This window comes from Diceros bicornis, chromosome X (genome assembly GCF_020826845.1).
Source record: "Diceros bicornis minor isolate mBicDic1 chromosome X, mDicBic1.mat.cur, whole genome shotgun sequence".
Taxonomy (NCBI): domain Eukaryota; kingdom Metazoa; phylum Chordata; class Mammalia; order Perissodactyla; family Rhinocerotidae; genus Diceros; species Diceros bicornis.
Window position 1 is genome coordinate 43,143,370 of NC_080781.1, and position 14,630 is coordinate 43,157,999.

The following is a 14,630-nucleotide window of genomic DNA, read 5'->3' on the forward strand; positions in this document are numbered from 1 at the left end:
GGATCATGAGATCTGGGAAAGAGGAAGGACTATATACTGCAGAGTAGGATTATGGCTAAAGAAAGATGCATGAAAACACACCTTTATTCTCTGGGAACTAGAAGACAGTGGTGAAGGCTAGAATAAGAGAAGAGAAAGATCCTTACGGGGCTTTGGGCTCGTCTGGTTAATATCTTCTGAGTCATCTTCCAGGAAGAAAGTTGAAGTAAAGTTCTTAACCGATATTGCCTGTCGGCTTTGCTCATCCAGAACTATAGAAAAAAACAGGAAGGAAGCAAGGAAGGAAGGACGGATGGAAGAACGGGAGGGAGGGAGAGATGGAGGGAGGAAGGGAGGAAGGAAGGAAGGAGGGAGGGAGGATTGGTCACATTTGTTGAGCATTTCTTAAGCATCTCCTTTGTTTAGTTAATGCCATTCTGTGTGTGGGTAGACAATGGAGACTCCCACTTGACCATCACTTCTCCTCCATGATGCTGTTTGTAGTCTCAGCTTTTTTACAGTTTTGCCCCCATGTATCTTCATATCCATGTCTGAGATATCTCTGTTTTACTGGTTATTCTTTTTCTTTCACCCGGTAAATGTGGTTATGAATTGAAATTCAGGGCCGGGGTAGGGGGAGCAGGGTGGGAAATCCTCTGCTCTTCTATCTCCATTTTCACCTCTTTGTTAATTTATTTACTCATATGACTTTTGTTCCAAACTCGAGCCTCTAGGACCACACCATTCTTTCACTCAAATGTCTCACCCATACTCAGAATAAGTGAGAAGTCTCCTTCTTTTCACCAGTTTTTATATGTTGTATAACTTGGGTGCTCAGCCTGCATCAAAGCTCATAGGTTCAATCTCTATCCTACCAAGGGTGCCTTTCTTTGTAACCATGACACAAGCTGCACTTCCAAATCTAACTTATGTGTTGATGGAGCGAGCTAAGGGTTGGTTGTAACAGGGTTATGGCTACATCTGATTAATCTGTTCTCCACTACTTGGAAACTAACTACAGAAATAGAGGCAAACTGACCAATCCTTTCACAGTGCAGAAGGGAAATTTCCTTTCTTTCTTGGAAACTTGGCTGAGGTTACATCTAAAGGTACCAAGGCAGGAGAAGATGCCATGGCTAAAAGTCAGAGATACTTTCTTGTTATATGGACTTCTGCTCAATTCCAAGAGCTCAAGCAGAACACACTTGGTCTTACACCATCTTCTGATATGTTTTTCAAAGAAGCATTGTGGGGAAGAAGTGGGAACCAATATGTTAAATTAAGAAGTTGGAGGAGTTGAAAGAGTTTTCATACTGAATTAGAAGCTTGCAGATTATCATGAGTTGTGGGAAATGGCAGTCAATTCCAAAGTTTCCAGGGCCACTCTCCGGGCCCTTGTGCCTGATTAATACTCTGCAAGGCATGCAGAGATGAATACTATTTTCTTTCTAAAATAGTCACGGCTTGGTGGTTGGAAGGAAACAAGAGCAGGTAGGAAAAAATTCCATGGCTGGTGGTGGAAGCTGACAAAGCTTTGAGCTAGGCCATTTAGTAGCTGTAATTGTTTAGGATGAGTGTTAGTTCCAAAAATAAACAAGTAGCAAGAGTTGAGTGCCTGGGATGTAGGAGGAATCAAAGGGGCAGCTTATCAGGAATGAGGCTTTTCAAATCAGCAGAATCTGAGGACTGACTTTGGATGCCATATGAATGCAGAATCTAGTCAAGTTTCAGTGAAGCTAAATAGCAAACCCAGAGTGAGGGAGACCAATAAACCATCCACTGGAACCTTCTCTTTCCGCTGCCTCAATCACCACAACGCTGGGACTCTTACCTTGTTCAACTTGGAATATGATGAGCTTCAAGGATTTCTGGAGATTTCTGGCCTTTGTGGCCAGCTCCAACTTGCACTTGGCTATGTGGTCTATTTGAGGGACGAAGGGCTTTCCATCAGCCTTGCCACTGTCTGCACTTTCTGTAGCACTCTTCTCAACTGCTGCCTCCTCAGCCAGGACATCAATCAGGACACTGAGCTTGTCATACATTAAGTCGCTCTATATAGGGAGGAAGGAGACAGGGAACTGTTAAGAGGGACCAGTGCGGGCCGGCCCCGTGGCTTAGCAGTTAAGTGCGCGTGCTCCGCTACTGGTGGCCTGGGTTTGGATCCCAGGCACGCACCGACGCACCGCTTCTCCGGCCATGCTGAGGCTGTGTCCCACATACAACAACTAGAAGGATGTGCAACTATGACATACAACTATCTACTGGGACTTTGGGGGAAAAAAAGGAGGAGGATTGGCAATAGATGTTAGCTCAGAGCCCGTCTTCCTCAGCAAAAAGAGGAGGATTAGCATGGATGTTAGCTCAGGGCTGATCTTCCTCACCAAAAAAAAAAAAAAAGAGGGACCAGTGCTTGAGAGGACAGAATGAGGAGCTGGGATGGTATGGGGAAAGGTGGAGAGGGGTAGTAGTTGGCTAGGAACACTGAGCATAAAAAACTACATTGTGGGAGATGAAAGTTTGGGGAAAGAAGTACTTGGGTAGATGTGATGTGATAACCAAAACGTGTCAGGGGATCAAACAGACATCATTTGTTTCTGAGCAGCTGCAGGCCTCAATGTATGTTGCCAAGTCTTTCTTGTGTCAGATTGGCCTGCAAAATGATATTAACATGGGAAACGGGGAAAGATAAACATTTCTGGATTGGCGTTTTCATGGGCATGCTCCTATGGATGTGGATATGCCTCTGCATGGGCGCCTGGTATCTGCCTTTGTATGTGTGTATGTTTGGGGATGCACTGCATGATTATGGCTTGATTCCCAGCTCAATCACTTAATAGTTTGAGTCCTGAGGCAAATTAATTAACGTTTTTGTGCTTCTATATTCTATGGCAGTTTTGACAATTAAATAAATTAATACATTAAAAGTGCTTGGAACAGTTCCTGGCACAGAATAAGTGCTATGTAAGTGTTAGCTGCTGTTGTTGCTCGTTATAGAGGTGAATGTGAGTGTATTTCTAGCATGTATTTGTTTGTACATATTTTCAAGCATGCTCTGGTACACAATCATGTCCATATATCCTTGGTGTACCCTTATGTCTAGGTGTGGGCAGATGCTTGGCAGATGCTTAGGTACATGGTACATGTATAAGCATGCATGGTGCCACTCTTCATTTGGTGAAAGATGGAAGTTTGATGAGGTTGGACTTTCCCCATCAGGGAAGCTTACCAGCTGCTCCTCCTTGCCTTTCTTGCACAATTCCCAGTGAAAGACACATTGCTTTTATTAAAAAGAGGGCCCTGGCTCCATAAAGAATGTAAGACAAAAAGGAATGGAAACTTACTTTCAAAATCACAGACTCTACTGCTGTATTGTTCTGTTTTATCCGACTCCAGGCCTTTACAATATCAACCACAAAATCTTCCACTGCTGAGCACAGGAATCTGCAAAGATAAGATAGATGGCACAACATGACATGCACCAAGAGGTCCAGAGCCCTTCTCTCTTATAATGTCATCAGTTTCCATCTTCCTCCACCTCATTCTCTCTGTCTCTTTCCTGATCTCTCCTCTCTCCCTCTCCTTCTCCCTCTCCCCCCACTCCCTCTCTCCTTTCTCTTTGTTTTTTTTCTGCTTTTTAATGTACATATGGGGAAATATGCAAGTACCTAAGAGAGTTGAACTGTAATTTCTTAGTCCTAATTCTGAATTTCCAGAAAAGAGAATTCAGTTGATCCAGCTTGGGTCAGGATTTTACCCTGGTTCAAATCAGCTATGGTTCAAAGGCCCACCTAAGTTAGTACAAACATAATGACATTGGGAGGACGGTCCCTGTGGGGAGTGTTTCTCAAAGGAGAGTGTGGTAGACTTGGCAGGAACCCTTCAAAGAGTCCCAGGAGGAATGAATAAACTCACATATTGAGAAGGGTATATGTTGCTCAGGCTATGAGAAAGCAACTGTAGAAGGTACTACAGAGACCTTTCCTGGTATCAGATGGAAACCAAGGTGTCCCTAAAGTAGGAAGCTATGCTATGCTCTTGAATGGTGTGGAATGTTGTGTTTCCCTTCTGTAACCCTTCTTCCAAATCTCTGGCTCGCAACTTTGTCTTTTCGGAGTTGCAGGAGCCCTCACTCCAATCTCATCTTTTTTTCCTAAACTTTCCATTCAGGAGGTTTGAGTTGGAAAAAATTCGATTTGGGAAGGTAAACATATACTTTCCTTGGCCTCAACACCCCAAGTTATCAAAAGGAGCCCCATCTCTGACTGAGGAACAGCCCATGAGGGGTAAAAACACCTCAAAGTTTGAGAGCCGAAGGAAGACTGACCTGGTTGCGATGATCATCTCTGTGGGGTACTTGGCCTTCAGGATTTTGTTCAACTCAGTGGTTGCAGATTCTAAGTGTTGGATGGCAGCAGCCTAGGGGGAAAAGGAGTGTTCAGCCCTGGAATCTTACCACTGTAACATAGTGTGCTGTCCATCTTCATTCCCTCATTATTTCCTACTGACTCTTTACCAGCAATTCAACTGCCTCTCAGGAAATAATCACAATCAAAGAATTCTTGTTGAAGATCCCCATAGATAATCTTAGATCTGTGGTCATTCTAAAAATAAGAGATGTCTATTGTTTCCTCTCATTTAAATTAATACTCAAAAACTCATATGAAAGAGGTACTGTTTGTTCCATGTTTCAAATGAATAAACAATCTCATAGCTAGTAAATAATAGATCTGGGATTCAAACCTACATCTTTCCAATGCCAGAGTGTCACCTCTTATATAATATCAGTAATAATAATAGCATCCACTTATATAGTACTTACTATGTGCCAGGCTCTGTTCTAAGCTAACTATATTTATATACCATGTAATCCTTATAAGAACCCTATAAGATAAGAATTGTTATTGTCCTCATTTTACAGAGCAGAAAACTGAGGCATAGGAAAGGGGGAGCTGATAAGTGGCAGAGCCAGGATTCAATTCCAGGTAGTCTGGGTCTCGACTCTGTACTCTTTTTATTTTTTTATATTTTTTTGTGAGGAAGATCAGCCCTGAGCTAACATCCATGCTAATCCTCCTCTTTTTGATGAGGAAGACCGGCTCTGAGCTAACATCTATTGCTAATCCTCCTCCTTTTTTTCCCCAAAGCCCCAGTAGATAGTTGTATGTCATAGTTACACATCCTTCTAGTTGCTGTATGTGGGATGCCACCTCAGCATGGCTGGAGAAGCGGTGTGTCGGTGAGCGCCCGGGATCCGAACCTGGGCCGCCAGTAGCAGAGCGTGCGCACTTAACCGCTAAGCCACGGGGCCGGCCCCTCGAGTCTGTACTCTTAACCAGGACTTCTACTTCTTCCTCTTCATCACCTTCTACATTCAAATATCTACCAAGTCCTGATGATTCTATCTTTTCAATGTGTATTAAATATGTCCACTTCTCCTTATCCCTGTTATCACTTCACCAGTCCAAATCACCATCATCTTTTGCCTAGACAATTATAGCATCTCCTATCTTTTCTCCTTGCCTCTAGTCCTTCAATTGTTTCTCTACATACCATGGAAGTCCTCTGCTTAAAACCTTTCTATTCGGTAGCAGAATAGATAGATGAATAGATATGTGATTAAAAAAATATATAGTGAAATATTAAGGGTAGAATCTACTATTTAAAATTTGCTGTATGTTTAAAAATTTTCATAATAAAATAAGAAAAAAACCTTCAATAATTCCCATTGCTCTTAGGATAAATATTCAGATTTCCTACCATGGTTTACCAGGTCCTTCCTGGCCTGGTCCCTGATTACTTCTCTAGCCTCATCTTTAGTCACTCTCCCTGCAGACCCCTTCCTTGGCCCCTTTGCCTCAGCCATTATGAATGCATTTCAGTTCTGTGAATATTCTATGCTCTCTCTTGCCTTTGGAACAAAACACCCTGTTCCATCTGTCTGGAACAGGCCTCCTCTTTCTTATGATCCTGGTTAACTCCCTCTGATCCTTAAATCTCTTCTAAAATGGCGATTCTTCTGAGAAGCTTTCCCTGATTTCCCCCAGACTGAGTTAGGTACATCTTCTAGGTGTTCCCAGCCCCCTCTACTTCCTTGTATACTAACACTCATACTACTTTATTAAAACTATTTTTCTACCACTGCAACTAGACTATGAGCTCCATGACAGCATGGACTGTGTCATTCTTCTTTACCAACTAGCATATAAGAACAGCTCCTAGAACAGTATCTTACACATAGTAGTTAATCCATAAATATTTTCCATAAATCTTTTGAGTGAATGAATAAGTAAATGGCTGAATGAATTATATCCCCAATACCTAACACAGTTTTTGGTAAATAGCTGCTGACTGACATGTCCCCAGTCCTCAATGATCTCGTTCTCATCAAGCCCATGGACAATACAAAAGCTTCTCTCTGGGTTTGGCTATTATTTCACTGTGTAATAAAGATGTTGGCCTGAATTACATCTGGGCAGTAGTTACCTCAAATTGGGGTACATCCATTTCAACTTGTCCTCTTAGCAATGGGGTTTGTCTGGGAGTCTCACGGATCATCACACTCCATCTGAAATAAAGTTGAAAGATATTTAGGGCTCTGTTTCATCACAGGCTGGCATCAATGCTTCACATGTCAAGAAACAGTTCAAAATGTTTATGTGGTGGGGAAAGATGGGTTGTAGGGGATGCCCAAGCTATCTCAGGTCACCTGATCTCAAGGTATTCTACAAGAGGGATCTCTACCTCATGACTTCTCTCGGCTAGTATGATGGAAAGAATTCCACCACAGGGTTCTCGGAGAGCAGTGCTTCTCAATCAGAGGTAACTATCGAGATCACCTGAGGTGCTTTTATAAAATACACATACCAGGGCCCTACCCAAGACTTACTGAATAAGAATCTTTGTGGTAGGGCCCAGCTTGGTAACTTGAAAAACTTTCCAAGGATATCCTTATTGGCAGCCATAAAGCAAATACTATGCCCTAGCATAGAAAGTATTTATCAGAAGATAGGATGGCAATACTTTCTCTTCTCTAGAGCAGAGACAATCGAGGCCAATTGTTTATGAACCCTGATATTTTTGAGTTTCTTTGAGAACCTGATGTAGCTATTGAACAGTTTCTATACTATTCTAGAATAGAATAGAAAGACGGAAACTTTCCCAGGAAAAAATATGCTTACATAGATTAGCTATGCAATTTGAAGGAGGTTCACAGAACCCTTGAAATTTACCGAAGGGGCACCTGCTCTCGGATCTTTTAAGTTTGAAGAGAGGCTTCAGTGATGTTTGAAGGATACATGGTAGACCCTGGACTCCTAATAGACAAGGGCCCTTAACTGCCCTGCACTGAAGCCAGAAAGGCAATGAGGCTCTGTGAGGGAGGTTAGAACATTCCTGATTGAGATGATATAACTGGGAGTAACTGGTATGGGACTGGAAGAAGCACAATGGCCTGATCTTTTAGCCACTCACCTGTCTAGAATCCTCACACTAGCCTGCTCCACTCTGTTGAGGATGTTTAGAGGTGACTTGTTTTTGTTCCAGAATGCACCCCAGCCTAGGACACGGGCCAGATCATTGCCGGTTCCAAGTGGGATGACTGCCAGCTGACACTGCAAGAAACAAAACCAGGCACCCTTTTCAGACAGTTCTACTAAGATCCACCCATAAAAGAACCTAGAAGGTGCTCTTTGGGAAAAATTGTGGTCTCAAAGCCAGTGGCAATAAGGGACTTCTGATTCTAGAAAATGTAATAGGAAGATGTTTGAAGTTGAGTGAAATTTTCCCTAAGGAGTTGGACCCCATTCTTGGCAATACAGAACCTAATCAGTAAAGGGAAAAGTTGCTAGAGTATGCCAATATTTATAGCCATGCTTATAAAAGAGAAATATAGCCACAAATTTCTATCTAGGCTGGGCCAAGGAGGTGAGGTGCCTCAGGAGACAAAGCTACTGGAGTCAGAAGGGCAGAGGCTGTTTAAGGAGAGGTGAGAGAAGTAGAGGACAGTTTCTGCTAATCTTCAGACTCAGGGAAGAAAATCAATGGCCTCAGGAGGGATAGGAAATTGAGGGCTGAATGCTGCCTGAGGCCACTTCTTTTTTGCTTACTTTCCTCCCCTTCAAATCTTTACTTTAAGGCTTGGGGAATAGAACACTGCTCATTTTTTCTGCTAATTCTCTCATTTCTCCTTCCCACAGATAGACAACCAGAAAATGGTCTAGGTGAGCAGGCTTAGACTGGGAATCTACCGGTCAGGTTGACTATGAAACCAGTGGGAAACATGTATCTCACAGATGAGGAGAGTGAAGACTAGGGATTTCTTGGGATGAGCAGCTACACACCATCAGTCTCTCTAGCAATGGCTAAACTGAGTCAGCTAGGGACTCACCCTTTCATGTAATCCAAAGGCATCAATCAGAGATAAGACCCAGCTTACACTACCATCTCCACCACAAACCACGATGCGAAAGCGAGCAAAGTTCTTGAACATGCACAGCCTAGAAGGAAGAGGAGAAAAGGGAGTCATTTCATGAACTGCTGGGTTTTACAACTCTTTCCTACAATGTTCCAGGACCCAAGGACTGCTGTTACTGCACCCTGATGACAGGCTATTTGCCTTCTTTCCTTTAGCCCCTATCTCTCTGTGTACTTAAGATCATAGGCAATGCTCCCACAGGCAATCCTGGAGATCAGGCTTTGCCTCAACCCACACTCTCCTGTGCCCTGGAGATCAGGCTTTGCCTCAACCCACACTCTCCTGTGCCCAACCTTGCTATGGAAGCTACTAGTAACCTAGCCAAATCTACTTGCTGAGGCCCAGAAAGAATGCCTTGCACGGTGGTCAGTGGGCTCACAGAAACCAGGGCTGAACCAGATGGTTCCCAAATAAAACAGGCCTGTAGTAAGCTATACCTGTTTGGCCCCAGAAAAAAGAAAGGGTGAGTGACAAGAAAGGTGGACAGCAATATTCATTTGCCTCCTCCTCTGAGATCAGGAGACACAGTTGTACCTCTTCCAACCTGAAAAGGTAGAGCAAATCTAGGAACAGAACATGGGCTTGAAAGGATACCTGGGAGAGGGCTAAAAGTCCTTCAACCAGCCAACCCAAAATGCTCTGGAGTTATGTGTTTGTGTCCTGACTTGAGAAGATAGATCTTTCCTGCCCAGGTACTAGAACTAATTCCAGGAAGCCTATCCTTGTCTAGGAAGTATAGAGGGAGAAGCCCCTTCTATATACCCAAGTATATCCCTTACCACATGCTTACCCTGCTTCAGGTCCACCCTTCGACAGGTCAAACACTTGAGATGGGTTAAGGTATTGCTTGAATTTTCGGAGAAAGACGATCCCTTGATGATCGCCGCTTTTGGAGTTGATGAAGATGAGAAGGGGACATGAACAGGCTGATGACCAATTGAGACTCCAGAAGTCTGAAGATACTACTAATTGGCCTGATACATGCACACAACAAAAAGAAAAAGAAGGAAAAAAAGAACAGGGCCATTGAGATGGAAACAAGACATGACTTAACATCAAATTTTGCCAAGATTTTTTTAACAGTTTTATTGAGGTATAAATGCTATGCAAAGAACTGCACATATTTAATGTGTACAATTTAATGAGTTTAGACATATGCAAACACCCATAATACCAAGGTAATAGACATATACAACACCTCCCAGAGTTTCCTTGTGCCCCAGACTCCTGAGACTGAGGAACAGAGGGGAAGTCAGGACACAACCCAAAGGGGCTTTTATTTAAAAAAAACCAGCTGGTCTTTGCTCAGCTGTTGCCAGGCAACCCACATTTGCTGAGCAACTATTCCCTGCCAATCATGCTAGATACTGCTAGGGGTATAGCCCCTGCCCTCAAGCTGGGGAGACAGACTCATACACAAGAGTATGATGGAACACAAGGAATAAGGAAATTGGCGCCACAACCAAGGATGAATAAAATGCTGAGGGGAAACTGAGAAAGGAGAATGTTGAGAGCCCAGGAAGAGGATCAGCACACCAATTAGTCCTCTCTCTGCCTGGGATACCTCAATTTTCACTGTGAGAAGATACCAGGTCTTTAGCCTGGAGCTAATGACTCAACATATCAACATGGGGTGAAGCAGGGACCTTTAATCACTCCTCTAAGGCTCTGGCAGAAAAATGCAAGTTATCACACACACTTTCAGGGGAAACAAGACTATACGGAAATTGTCTGAACAGGAGAGAGCCTTTTAATAATCCCCAACACTGAAGTTCACCATAGAGAAGTGGAGTTATAGCAGTCTAAATTGCTAAAGACTGCCAGCTCGTGCTGAGTCTTAAAGCCTCTTGGCAGGGAGACAAGCAGTGAGCAGTGGCCCCCTAGGAGACGCTGGACAAATCGTGAGACCCCAAACCTTGTGGCTTACCAGGGATGCCCCAGCAAAAATAAATGCAAAGGGCAAAAAGCATGTGGTTTGCTCCTGGATGGTGTGGGCTGGGAGAGGGAGGTGGGTTGAGATGTCCCACTTGTTGTAGGGTGAAAGGGAGCCTGAAGGAAGACTGCTGACTTGAGCAGATTTCATGGCTGTTTTGCCTGGAAAAATCTAAAGCAGGCTTCCTCTATGGGCCAATTTCTACTCCTTGGCCAGTCATGCTTGAAGGCATCCTGAGCCAGCTAGCCAGTGATGCACCAAATTTTAAGGGCTTGCCAGGACTCATAGCTACAACAGGAGTCTGCTATCTCCCTTCAGGAGAATAGCTTGGAAGTAGTTACTCTCCCTGAACGTGTTATCCAAAAGTAGTACCCTTTTCAACATTTATTTTTAACAAAAGGTAATATGTTGACACAATGGTAGTTAAGACATATTAATTAATTCATTCAACAAATATGTATTGAGGGCATTCTCTGTGCCTGTCCTTGTTATGTTCTGAGAATACAGTGGTGGACAAGATAGAAACAATCTCTGCTCTTGTGGAATTTATATTCTAATGGAGGGAGACAGACCATAATAAATAAAGAAAGAAAATAATATGATATGAAGAAAATTGAAGCAGGGAAAGGGGACAGAGACTGAAGGGGGTGTTATTTTAGGGTAGTCAGAGACAGCTTCTTAGGGGAGGTGACATTTGAGATGAGCCATGAATGAAGTGAGGAAGTGAACAATACAGATATCTGGGGGAAGAGTTTTTTAGGGGCAGGAGGAAGAATAAGTACTGGGACCCAAAGAAGGGAGACTGTCTGTGGTGTCTGAGGACCAGTGAAGAGAATAGCATGGCTGTTGTGGAGTGAGAGAGAGAGCGGCAGAAGATGGGGTCAGAGAGGTGACAGGGGCCAGCTAAAATGACAAGAAGATGTTAGAGGAAGCAGTTCAAAAATAAGGGTGAGACTGTTCAGTATGGAATTGAAACATTAGGGGAGAGGTCATAAGATATATGAAGAAAGTAGTTAAAAGGTGGTATCTTTTTATGCGCTTGCCCCCTACCAACCAGCAATGCAGGCCCCAACTCATGGCCTGGCCCTAGTCTTATGTCTGCTTTGTTTTAGAACCTGATTCTGCTCTGTGCTTTCCTTCCTTATCCAGCAACCTCCTGTCAACACCCTGTAGATGAATATGTGACTTTGGGTATGTACCCCAATTAAAAGATTCACAGAAGCAGCTTTCTGCCAACATCTAGTTGACCTGTGAGGTATACTTGGAAGCAAGGACTCCTACTGCCAGAGGTCCTGGAATAGACCCGTGTATGCCCCCAATGTTTTTTTAACAGTGTCAAAGGCCCTTTGGGTCAATCCCTTTCTAAAGGTGAGGCCAACTACTGTGAGCTATTTGGGCTTCAGTTTCCTTATCTGCAAAATGGGCAATTCAAAGAACTAACTTGTTTCCCAGTGTTAGATAGAAATAAGCTAGGTGTTATGCTGATGAGAAAAGGAAATATAAATTGGCTCTTAAAGGTGAAAAGATGAGCAAACTTACTCATAATAAGAAAGATACTAATTAAAACTAGGCCATGGTACCATTTTTTCTTGTTTAGAAGATTGGCAAAACAACAACAAAAAAATAGATAACACACTTGATTGAGGAGGCCATGGGGAAATACGCACTTACACACTGAGGATGGAAGTGCAAAATGACAGAAGCCCTAGACAGGGCACTTTGACAGTATCTATGAAAATTACAAAGGCATATGCATTTTGACCCAGTAATTACACTTCTGGGAATTTTTCCTATAGATGTACATGTAAAATGACACGTATGAAGTTGCTCATTATAGCATTGTTTGTAATAGCAAAAGACTGAAAACTACCAAATTATCCATCAATAGGAGACTGGTTAAATAAATTATGGTATATCTATATAATGGGATATTTTGTAGCTGTAAAAAAGAGTGAGGAAGTAACCTATTCTTGATACAAAAAGATATCCAAAATATACTGAGAAGGAGAAAAAAAAGCAAAGTTCAAAACAATGTGTATAGTGCTAAAAAGAGGAGGGATAAGAACACATATATTTACTAGTATATACATGAAGAAATACTAGAAGGTATTCAATAAACTAATGACAGTAGTCAACTGATTGTGAGTGGGGATGGGGTGGGGCTGTAGGAGATTAAGAAGATCAGAGAAAGGATAGCAGACAATTTTTTTTTTTACTAGATACTATGTGTGTATGTTTCTATTTTTTTAAAAAAATTTGAACCATGTGAATATGTTAACTAATCAGGAATTAAATTAAGAAATAGGAAAAAAATATGCTAATGCTATAAGTTAAAGAGCCATGAGGGTGTAGCTGAAATCATTTATAGATCTATTGGCAGCTTGGAGCATGGGCTGCCTTCTGTAGTGTAGTTCTACAATAAAATGCAGCTGTGTGCCACAGCTGGTTGCCCTCCAGGTTTATTCACTAACCTAGAGCAAACAACTTCTTTGGGTGTTCATTTCTCCATATGTATAATAGCATCACGTTGCAATGATTAATAAAATAAACTGGGGTGGGGATGGAAAGCTGCTAGATAAAGAGAAAATTCTGTAATTAAGGCAACTTGAACTTCAGTGTCAAACCTAATTTGGTCAGATGAGAAGACAAGGGGAAGCAGTGCTGGCAGAAGCCATTCCCAGGAGAATACAAGGGCAGCCCCATCTAGCATTTCCTCCAGAATCAGAGAACATCTGAATTTGAGCAAGGCCAAGTTTGTCAAGAGAATCTTGTGAACAAGGTGACAAAAATGGGTGGCATTGTGGGCTAGAATGTAGCAATGTCAGGCAGATTTATAACCAGGTAAGTAATCATGACCAAAAGGTTGCTTTTGAATAGGCTGATGTTAACTGTAAGGGAGTGTCCCGTACTAAGCAACAATTTTAATCAATTCAAATAGAAACGGAAGGCTAGCTTGTCAACTTCGAAGTACCTAAAGCTGGAGGGAGAGCTACTGGATGACAGAATCAAGATTGAAAAATGACCTCAATGGGCAGATGGGTCAAAGTCAACGAGATGAAAAGGGGACAAATGTGAAGCTTGGCCTTGAGGCTCAAGGACATAAATTGCAGCAGAACAGGACAATAGGAACTTGGATTGGCGGTGTCAAGTGTGAAAAGGGCTTAGTGGATTTAGCTGACTTTAAGCTCCAGATGAGTCAACAGCCTGAAAGAGCCTTTCAAAAAAAAGCTCATGCTTCTTTGAGCTGCATTAATATAACCACAGTGCCCCAAACCAGGGAGCCAACAGTCCCTCTCAAATTTGTTCAGTTCATACCACAGAAGGATGTTAAATTAGCAGAAGGTTGGCTTACTAATCCTTTTCCTGTATTTTAAAATCCTCTTTTACAAATGTTAACTCATTTAACCCTCATAATGCACCTGAGCACAACTATTATTCCTATTGGCAGAAGACAAATGATGGATGAGGCACAGAGAGGTTAAGTAACTTGTCCAAGGTCACACAGTTAGTAAATGATAGTGCTCCCAGGACTAGTAGCAGCAGCAGCATCTGGGGACTTGTTAGAAATGCAAATTCTTGTACCCTACCCAGCTCTACTGAATCAAAAGCTCTAGAGGGTAGGGCCTAGAAATCTGTGTTTTAACAAGTCTTCCAGATGATTCTGATGCATTCTTACATTTGGCAACCACTGTACTATACTATTTTACCTCCATATGAATCAAGGATGCTGTCTTAGTCATCTCTTATTCTCTAGATTGCTCATCACTGAGCCTTACATATAGGCAGTATTCAGTAAACGTATTAATGGATTCATATAACAAATCTTGACTGTGCATATACCATGTACCCAGGTCAGAATTAACTTCCAGGGATACAGAGAGTTCACAGTCTGGAGTAGGAGACAGATATGTGATGAGCTGTAATATAGTGTGTTAGGTTCTCTGAGATACGTGTTCTAGGTTTATAGCAAAGGAAGTAATTAATTTGTCTGAGGAAGTGGGGGGCGGAAATTACAGAAGCCTTCAAATAAGAGATAATGTTTGATTTTGTTCTCACCCTATAGGATGAGAGAAGGAATTTACCAAGCAGACTGGGCAGGCAAAAGAGGTAATTAGAAGGCATTCTCAGAAATTAGAGTCTGGGGTCGGCCCTGTGGCTTAGCGGTTAAGTGCACATGCTCCGCTACTGGTGGCCTGGGTTCGGATCCCGGGCATGCACCAACGCACTGCTTCTCCGGCCATGCTG

The 14,630-nt window shown here is 42.5% G+C and overlaps 1 protein-coding gene across 3 annotated transcripts in view; it reads right to left on the minus strand.

Annotated features, from left to right (window-relative positions):
• DGKK (diacylglycerol kinase kappa) overlaps positions 1–14,630 on the minus strand; it is a 117,897-nt gene that overhangs the window by 16,819 nt on the left and 86,448 nt on the right. For all 3 annotated transcript variants that reach the window (XM_058535875.1, XM_058535876.1, XM_058535874.1), the window contains 8 exons: positions 9,243–9,426; positions 8,366–8,474; positions 7,450–7,589; positions 6,463–6,544; positions 4,304–4,395; positions 3,321–3,420; positions 1,811–2,030; positions 147–251 (listed from right to left, as the gene is read on the minus strand). In XM_058535875.1, coding sequence (XP_058391858.1) covers positions 147–251; positions 1,811–2,030; positions 3,321–3,420; positions 4,304–4,395; positions 6,463–6,544; positions 7,450–7,589; positions 8,366–8,474; positions 9,243–9,426 — 1,032 coding nt within the window. The remainder of the gene's footprint in view (positions 1–146; positions 252–1,810; positions 2,031–3,320; positions 3,421–4,303; positions 4,396–6,462; positions 6,545–7,449; positions 7,590–8,365; positions 8,475–9,242; positions 9,427–14,630) is intronic.